The sequence below is a fragment of the Mandrillus leucophaeus genome, unplaced genomic scaffold (assembly GCF_000951045.1).
Source record: "Mandrillus leucophaeus isolate KB7577 unplaced genomic scaffold, Mleu.le_1.0 Scaffold132, whole genome shotgun sequence".
Taxonomy (NCBI): domain Eukaryota; kingdom Metazoa; phylum Chordata; class Mammalia; order Primates; family Cercopithecidae; genus Mandrillus; species Mandrillus leucophaeus.
The window spans coordinates 2,170,283-2,180,491 of record NW_012101277.1 but is presented as its reverse complement, the minus strand read 5'-3'; the positions used below and the strand labels follow the sequence as shown (position 1 = coordinate 2,180,491).

General features: G+C 40.8%; 1 protein-coding gene across 1 annotated transcript in view; it reads right to left on the bottom strand.

Annotated features, from left to right (window-relative positions):
* The window catches only part of PPM1H (protein phosphatase, Mg2+/Mn2+ dependent, 1H), a 307,084-nt gene that overhangs the window by 197,165 nt on the left and 99,710 nt on the right, over positions 1-10,209 (bottom strand). The window contains exon 2 of the mRNA XM_011972919.1: positions 6,627-6,792. Coding sequence (XP_011828309.1) covers positions 6,627-6,792 — 166 coding nt within the window. The remainder of the gene's footprint in view (positions 1-6,626; positions 6,793-10,209) is intronic.

The following is a 10,209-nucleotide window of genomic DNA, read 5'->3' as shown; positions in this document are numbered from 1 at the left end:
TTCTCAGCAAACTATCACAAGGCTAGAAAACCAAATACCACATGTTCTCACTCATAGGTGGGAATTGAACAATGAGAACACTTGGACAGAGGGTGGGGAACATCATACATCGGGGCCTGTCATGGGGTAGGGGGAGGGAGAGGGATAGCATTAGGAGAAATACCTAATGAAAATGATGAGTTAATGGGTGCAGCACACCAACATGGCACACGTATACCTATGTAACAAACCTGCACGTTGCGCACATGTACCCTAGAACTTAAAGTATAATTTAAAAAAAAATAAAATAAAATACCAAATTACCACCAATTACATTACAATCAAAAAAAAAAAAAAAGGGAGCTCAAACACAGGAAATGACATTCCTTCAGTCAATGCCTCATGGAAGCCAAGAGAGGCAGAAAACAGTTACATTATTTTCTCTACCAAAAAAAAAAAAAGTTTTTAAGATTTGCTTTAAAATGGGAGGCTGAAAGATTATGTGTATAACAGGATAAAGTAATTCTTTATGAATTGGCATTTGGGATGGCTAAGGGTTGCCTTAAAATCTTTACACCAATTCATAATAATCTGTAGTAGAAAAGGCCATCTCACTGGGTGCAGTGGCTCACGTCTGTGCTCCCAACACTTCAGGAGCCTGAGGTGAGCAGATCACCTGAGGTCAGAAGTTCAAGACCAGCCTGGCCAACATAGCGAAAACCCGTTTCTACTAAAAATACAAAAATTAGCTGGGCATGGTGGTGCTTGCCTGTAATCCCAGCTACTCAGGAGGCTAAGGCAAGAGAAGAGCTTGAACCTGGGAGGCAAAGGTTGCAGTGAGCTGGGATTATGCCATTGCACTCCAGCCTGGGCGACAGAGTGAGACTTCATCTCAAAAAAAGAAAAGGTCATCTCGTTGCTACCCAGCTACCATATGGCCACTCAATATAATAAAGGTCATCAAATATAAAGTCACACTTCTATTGAAATCCTCTGTACATCACTGATGTTTCTAACAAATAAGAAATCCCTATAATAATGTTTTCCATGGTAAATTTCATGTTACTTTATTAAAAATTTTAGGTTTTCTTTAATCTCCAAGGAAGGTGAAGGTATATTATACATGAGATAAGTCTTTTGAAAACATATATTTTGACTTTACTAAATTTACAGGGGACAAAAGAGGTCAAGAAAGGAGGGAGAAATAAACCATATGTATTCCAGAGGGACTCCATGCCTCTTCAGTTTGCCAGCCTTCATGCCTGTCAACTCTGTTTGCAGATATTATTTATCCTGTTGTTCCATTTTTTGCTTATAACATTATATGTCCACTTTTCCCATCCTTATCTTTCTTATCACTGTGTGGCCCATGCCATAGATACCTTCCCTTTTCATAGTACCCCTCTCTTCTTGGAGCTTCTAGAACCCCACTGTGATCATGTTTCTATTACACACTTTTATACCTTCTGTGTCACCTAAGCCACTTCTATGGCTTCAACTATAATTTTCAATCTTGTAACTCCTTAAATCTAAGCCTCCCTAGGCTTGTGCATGAGCTCCAAACCCTTATTTCTAATTTCCTACAAAACATTTTCACCTGGAAAGGTAGAATCAGAATCAGTACATTCAAAACTCAGGTCATCATCTGTGCCTATCCCCTTACCATCCAATGGTCCACTTTTCAATGACCAGCACCTAGTGGCTGAGCCTGGTATCTTCATCTTCCCCCTGTTCCAGGCAGTTGGTCATCTGATCACCTCAACTGTATATCTCACTTAATCTCTTCTGAGCCTGTCCCTTGCACTGATCAGTGCCTTATTTTAAGCTGTTATCATCTCTCACCCATATTTCTGCATGAGCCTCCTAACTAGCCTCCCAGCCTCTAGGTTTGGACTCCTGGCCTTCCCAAGTCAGCCTTCCCACTGCCATCACTGTCTTGAGTCATCTTGCCCTTGTCCAAAATAATTTGGTAAAAATCCCAGCTTATTATGGTATATGATGACCCTTGTGATGCCTGCTTACTCTTCCTGTCTTGCCAACCCTCCAAGAGACCACATATTTTCCAAAACACTGGAAGACATACGTCATGTGCTCTCATGCCAATCTGTCTTTGCCTATACATGTTCCTTCTACAAGAAACCCCCGTTTCTCTTGTTTGTTTGCTTCACTCCTATTCACTTTCCAAGATCCCAGGTCAAATGTCACTTTCTCAAAGAAGAGTTTCCTAACCTTACCCATCCCCTTCTCCTTGGTTGTTCCCCAAATCATCATGACCAATCTGAGTCAGATTTTCCTACAACCTGGGCTTTTCGTCTGTCTCTGAAAACTCACTCCATTGTAGTACCACTGCCAATGACTCTCCCCACTTGACTTAGCACTAGGAAGATGGGAACTATGTTGTGTTTTGTCTCCTTATCCCAAATCTCAGCATGCAGACTCAGGGTTCAATATGTTCCCTGGGTGAAGGAACAAGAAGGGTGAGTACAATCCGCTTTGTCTCTGCAGATGTTTTCTTGCCGTAAGCCCTGTATGCTCACCATCCTTTCCTAAGTGCTACTATATTTGAGTTTTACCACTAAGGGGATGTCTTCTAGATGGGAAAAATCACTGGCCACTTTCAACTGGTGTGTCCAGGGTCCTCTGCTAGTAAATTACAGAAGTGGAAGCCAAAGTCTTGACAGTGACCTTCAATGTCCTTCCCGACTGGCTCACTCCACTCCTATGACTTTTCTGACAACATTTCCTGAAATCCAGGCTTTACAGTATTTCTGCTCCAGCCACACAGACCTCCTTCCTAAACCTTGAGAACATAGGGCCGGCTCCCACCTTGGGGTCTTTCAATTGTCCAGAATGATAAATGCTCTTCCTTCAAATAGCTGCAATTTCAGATCTTTGCCCAAATGTCACCTTCTCAGAGATGCCTTCTTTACCCCAGCCCCCTCAGACTTCCTATTTTCTGTGTTCCCCACTTTGTTTTGTATCTTCATAGTGTCTATCATCTGGCACACTATATTTTGTCTCCCGCTACGAATGGAAGCTCCCTCTAAGTAGGGATTTTGTCTATTTCATTCCCTGTCAAATCTCCAGCATCCAGTTCTCAGTACACAGCAGTTGCTCAGTGATTTATCTTCCACACTAGGTAATGGTTTTCAAGTTTTTAAAAAGCAGAACAAAAGCAACAACAAAACAGACAACCCAATTTTTAAAATGGGCAAAGGACTTGAATAGACATTTCTCTGAAGAACATATACAAAGGCCAATGCACAATGAAAAAATGCTCAACATCACTAATCATCAGGGAAATGCAAACCAAAACTGCAGTTAAATACCACCTCACACCCATTAGAATGATTACAATTAAAAAAAAAAACACAACAGAAAACAAGTGCTGGTGAAGACATGGAGAAATAGGAACCCCTCTCCATTGTTGGTAGGAATGTAAAATGGAGCAGTCACCATGAAAAACTGTGGTAGTCCCTCAAAAAATTAAACAGAATTATCACATGATTCATCAAATCCTCCTCTAGATATATAGCCAAAAGAATTGAAAGCAGGGACTCAAAGAGATATTTGTTCACCTGTGTTCACGACAGCATTATTCAGAATAGCTGAAAAGTAAAAAATTCTGGCTCACATTACAACATGGGTAAAACCTTGAGAACATTATGCTAAGTGAAATAAGCCAGGCACAAAAGGACAAATATTGTATGATTCTACTTATGTGAGGTACCTGCAGTGGTCAACTCACAGAGACAGGAAATAGACTGGTGGGCACCAAGGGAGGAAAGAATGGAGAGTTAGTGTTTAATGAATACTGAGTATCAGTTTGAGAACCTGAAAAAGTTCTGGAGATGATGATGGTGATGGTTGTACAAACACGTGAATATACATAATGCCACTGAACTATATGCCTAAAATTGGTAAATTTTATGTTATGTATATTTTACCAATTAAAAATTTAACAATTTAAAAAAAGAAAAAGCAGCTCAACTCGTCTTAAACTCAGTAAGAAGCCTAATAGGTAAAGCAGATAGAAGTGAAGGGGGCCGCGGTCGGAGCCGGAAATGGAGCACCAGGGTGTCTCCACTCTGCTGGCCCCTTGCTCTTGGAGGATGGACCCCACAAAGATTGGGAACCACCACAGGGGAGGGTTACAGCTCCATCCTAGAGTGCTTATGCACTGGTTTCACTGTTCTTAAGGACAAGAAGTTAAAAAGTCACTCCGGCTCCATTTCTAGAAGGAACTTAGTATAAAGGAAAAATACCATCACCAACTGGCTTTGGGCCAAACGTCAACACTGACTGATTTTTATAGAGATCACTTTATATCCCAGGGGCAGGGGGAAAATATCAGCAGAAAGAGCAACACTAAGTCACTGGTGCCCATATTGAATGATCATGAACACCTTACACTTTCCGAACCCTTTCCCATAATAGCAATCCTCAAAACAATCCTGTCAAGCAGATATGAAAGGAATTATGTAATCTCCAATTCACAAGTGAAGAAACATAGAAAGTTCAGTCATAGAGAATAACCGAAGTGGGACTGACCTCAGGATAATCACTGACGCTTATTACAGATTTATTAAGACACTTGCTCAACGTTTTTCACGGACTACTGGAGTTCACATTTCCAATCAGCCTCCTTCTACCATTGGGTAGTTACTGCTGTTATTCCTTTTATTTTATTTATTTATTTAATTTTTTTGAGACGGAGTCTCGCTCTGTCGCCCAGGCTGGAGTGCAGTGGCGCCATCTCGGCTCACTGCAACCTCCGCCTCCGGGTTCAGGCCATTCTCCCACCTCAGCCTCCTGAGTAGCTGGGACTACAGGTGCCCGCCACCACGCCCGGCTAATTTTTTGTATTTTTAGTAGAGATGGGGTTTCACCGTGTTAGCCAGGATGGTCTCGATCTCCTGACCTTGTGATCTGCCCGCCTTGGCCTCCCAAAGTGCTGGGATTACAGGCGTGAGCCACCGCGCCCGGCCTGTTATTCCTTTTGAGAGTAGACAAAACTGAGGCTCAAAGAATAACCATCCCAAAATTAAGTAGCTAAAGTGGTAGACTGCACAGTCATCTCACTCCAGGGCCTGTGCACTTAACCATCACCATTCTATACTGCCCATCTGGGTCCTCAGCTCTGGTTTGGAAAAGGCCTTCCTTCAACCTAGAAAATATGTACAGTTGATAAATCCCCATAAGTCAACTTTAAATTAAACTAGTACTAACAAAATAAATCAATACTTATTATTCCCTAAGCATAGATGTAATGAGACGCTATTTTTTTTTTTTTTTTTTTTGAGACAAAGTCTCCCTTTGTCACCCAGGCCGGAGTGCAGTGGCCCGATCTTGGCTCACTGCAAGCTCCACCTCCTGGGTTCAGGCCATTCTTCCACCTCAGTCTCCAGAGTAGCTGGGACTACAGGCGCCCGTCACCTCACCTGGTTAATTTTTTGTAGTTTTAGTAGAGAAGGGGTTTCACCGTGTTAGCCAGGGTGGTCTCAATCTCCTGACCTCATGATCCGCCTGCCTCGGCCTCCCAAAGTGCTGGGATTAGAGGTGTGAGCCACCACGCCCAGCTGCAATGAGATACTATTTCTAAAACTAAGAAAAGATTCCTAGATCTTTTAAAATCCTATGAAAATTTTTACACAAAAATATCCTCAAGACAATCAGAATGAATAGTTACGTTTAGGTCAGTCCATTCTGTGTCTCCTGATTTTCCCAGGAAACATCTCTCTATAAAGCACATCATCTGCTGACAGAGTGTCGATGACTCCCCGTCCTTTGCTGAGAGCTACTTCAGAGCTTTCTGAGGATATGTCTGCTTTATTCTCCAGAAACTGGAGACAGGAGAAATATTTTGTGGTTTTTCAACATTGTTCAGTCTGCAAGGCCACCCCAAGGGCTGCAAGAGTTTTGGGCCAATTGAAATAGATATTTATTTGGAAGAATATCAGCCACGGGCTGCAAATGGACAACTATCATGGGCAAGCAAGGAGGAGAAAGGGGCAGAGTCATGGCAGGGCTCGAAGCAACAGCCAGAGTTACTTCCATCTCTCATGAGAGGCTTTCGGACTATTTCCTTACGAAGACATAGAAGTGGCTCCTCTGAAACCATCAAACATTATATTTACATATAAATTTATATATAAATTACATATATTATATCAATATATAAATTATATATGTTATATTAATACATAAATTTATATATAAATTATATATTTATAATTTATATATATTATTTATATATAATTATATATTTATAATATAATATGTAATTATATTATAATATATGTAATATAATTATATAATTATATATTTTATATATAATTATATATTTATATATATAAATTGTATATACAAATTATATATCTAAATTATTACAACAAGAGCTAGATACATATAGTGTGGGTGTTTCATTTACTTTGTGTTAAAAACCTAACCACAAGCTGGTCATACATGTGTCGCCTTCCGCTTGGTATGTGTGATACCCTGACCACAGGCCCGCCACCCTACTAACTCTGGGGACACTGCTTTCTCACTTGCATTCCAGACTTAGGTGAAGCCCTAATGTTTTCCAGCGGGACCAAAGTGTGTGCCATTCCTCTCACCTGAAAATCAAGGATCAAGAAGGGGCTTACCGAGTTCTCCTTCAGCTGCAGCCCTTCCCCATTGGGAAGGGAGGACCGTCTCTTGGATGAGTTCCTGTTTGGGGTTGAGGTCATAGCCCCTGCCTTCTTCTTCACAGTGAGCACCTCACAGCTGGCTTGGTCTTCATTGTGTGTGCTCTTCCCGGCATTGATAACCCTGGAGAAGAAGCCGGAAAAGCTGGTCAGACGGATAAAGCTGAGGGCACAGTCCCTTGTGAAGGGTCAGCCAAGACAGTCTCTACAACTGGCCCAGAACTACAGCCCTGCTTAATGCAAAGAACATTATGGTCTTGGTATTTTATGTTCCTAAAGAAATGAAATTTTTTTTAATGGCATTATGTTAGCACTCATTAAAATATTTACTAAAGAAGTTGTTTTGAGACCTGTTCACCGGCAGGTGTCTGATAGATGTGATCAACCACACTAATCCATTTTAGTCAAAACACATGAGGCAATCACTCTTTCAGGTTAGGGAGCCCAAATGTTTCAGCAGTTACAATGAAGACAGATAATGTGGCTCAGGGAATTCTGTTTCACTTCTCCAGGTGATAAACAGCAAAACCACCATCAATCTTATCAAGGTACATGGCAGTAATTTACAGCATGTCGTAAAAATCCAAGAGAACAGAGAACCATATTTCACTACTGCCATACCCATTTTTGTTTTACACAAAGGCAAGCAAAGGAATCAAAGGTTTACTCTTTTAAAACTATTTTTAACTCTTTGTCTTTTTTCATGTAGAATAATATTCATCACACTGGGCTATAGGCACTCTGATTTGGACACCAAGACACATAATAAGGCACGTTGACACTGCTTTGCTCGAATTACTAAATGTTTTAAGCATAGAAACGCTTCAGGAAAACATGCTGCATCATTCATGCACCTTTTTCTCTATCAGGTGACTATAGACTCAATTCTTGGGTTTCCGCACCGCTTTCTTCTTAAGTAATTAAGCAGCAGCTAAAACAGATTTCCTTAAAGACTGCTCCTTGATCTGCCACAAGCTTCAACAGTGTCACAGTCCTGACAGAGTGCGTGTGGAGTTTATGGAACTCAGTAGCAAGGAAAGAAAAGGTGTTTGTTTTTTCTTTTTAAGGTAAGCTAAATAAAAATTCACTCTATAAGTGTGGTGTGTACACTGCTCTATTAATTGAGTTGCACAGCCTCCTAACAGTTAAAATCATTATTTTCAAATGACTTTTTAAAAACCTTTTAATACTACAATAATTATAGGCTCAGAGTAAATTGCAAAAATGTAGAGTCCCATGTATCTTTTGACAAATTCCCCAAACGGTAACATCTTATATAAAACAATGCAATATCAAAACTGAGAAAATGACATTGATACAATACTCTCTCCCAGACTCCTGACCTTATTCAAATTTCAACAGTTCTTACATCAAATAGCTTTTAAAAACGGTATCAATTTCCATAAGCCAACACACACATGCCACAACCAAACAGGAAATGGAAAGCAAATTGAGATTTCAGTGCCACAAGATCTAAGCGAGCGTGTTTCAAGCACGCTTCTGCCAAACTCTGGAACTCTATGGAGGTGTTTCAGACATTTTAACATTTTCTTTGTTTTTAAAATGTATACACATTTTTTAAAAATGCAATAATTTAAAAGTTCATTCCCATCTGTACATGTGATCAAATAAATGCAAGTTGACATTTTCTGGGCGGCTTTAGCATATTAAGCCATCTATCTTTTCAATTGACCATATCATTGATTGGAAGGAGAATTATTTTTTTTAATTACTATTTGCAATTACTCATCCGAAAGTTCTAACAAAAAGATCTTATCGGTCATCTATTTCCTCAATTGCAAATTTCTGTATTAATCAAAATTGCTTCACTGGTCCTATCAGGTTTACTATGAATTTCAACTTAATAATATTTTTATAAACAAAAGCCTATGTTTACTCATCTCACATATTAGAGTATTTCCCGAGATTTGTCTTTAAGTAGACTGTTGCTTACAAAGTTTGACAATTGTTGTCCTGGGGCTTGTGTAAGGAGGTGGGCATCCTTGCTGATCTGAGGTCAAATTGGCCTCGGGTGTTTATCACACACTCTCAGGGGCTGAGCAGTGGGGAAAGGGAGGATTCAATGTCTATTTTCTTGCCCCACCTTCACTGTCTCTCCTCTAAGGAAAGACATTTTCATATGGCTTAAGGATAAAATGTAAATATTTAAGGACACAATGAGGCTACCTGTGTGATGATGTTAATTCTACCTTTACTGCTTGAGCTAAGTGACTTAACCCAAGCCCCACAGCCAGGAAGTGGCACAGATGGTGTTCAGAATGAGCCTATCTTGATCCCTAACCCAACCTCTTCCTATTGTGCCCTGGGGACATCAGTCTGTGATGGGCTGAGCTGGACTGTGGGGAAGCATAGAGTAAACAAATCAGGCAAGGTCTGGTCCAGGCCTGAGAGGAAGGGGAATTCTTTCCCAGCATCTCTGGCTATTGGAGGAGTCTGGGAAAAAGGCCCAGGAAAGAGGAAAGAACAGGTGGCTCAGATCTGCCTGTCCCTAGAGAAGCTAATGCTATCCAGGCTAAGTCACTAGGGGGCCTGCTGCTGAAGCTCATAGTACAGAACATGCATTCATCTGGAACATCCCTTTTATATCTCTCCTCAGAGAACCAAACCAGGCAGAGGAAGGAGGTCCGAAATACCACCTGCCTCCTCTCAGTCACTGGTGGTGACTTCCCAAGCAACATGCATATTTGGGGTGGATTGTTTACTGGGTGATGTTATACCACCGTGGTGTCCCAAATGAGCACCTTCCCTGGGGAAAGCTCAAGTGGAGGTTCAGCTGGGAAAACTTGTTCATGACAACCATCCCTCCATACTGTCGTCCACATAAGATCCTGGCTGCTATTTCCAGAACTTGGCATCACTCTGACCACTGGCACCTAATCTTGGGCTGTAGAAAGGTGTTTTTTCCTTTTGGTTCTGTTTTTTGAACCAAAAAAGCATTGCTGATCTCCAATAGCTACATGCCAGGCTGACTCATCCACCACTGCCGTTTCCAGCAGACAACAAAGCTACTATAATTACATAAATCACGAATTCCTGTCCTCTTAACGTGCTTCGTCTCTCATCTTTCTCTCAGTGGTTACTAAACTCCAAAGTTGACCTAACTTCAGCAAAAGGTCTTAGAAACTTCATTGCATGCATATGAGAAATCAGTGACCTGGAAGACTGTGAATGGCGCAAGGTCACACAGCTAAATGTGAACACACTTTTGAGTTCTGAGAGCTTTCTGCATCAGCTCTCGGGTTTTATTTTCCTATTGTGCATCTATTCTTGTTGGTGCTTGGTTCAGAGGTCTGTCCTGCAATGACTCAAACCCAGAGAACTGTGAAAGAACAATTACTGGTGCCCTTACTTTGCCATTTCATGTTGAACGTAGCTTATGAATAGCACTAGTGAAGTATCAGTCAGAAATGTCAATCTAATGGGAAGATGGCAGTCCCAGCTCTGTAAGCCTGTTTTGTCAGAAACCTGATTACCATTCAGATGATAAAATACTAATTTAAATATTAAATTTTATTTTTTT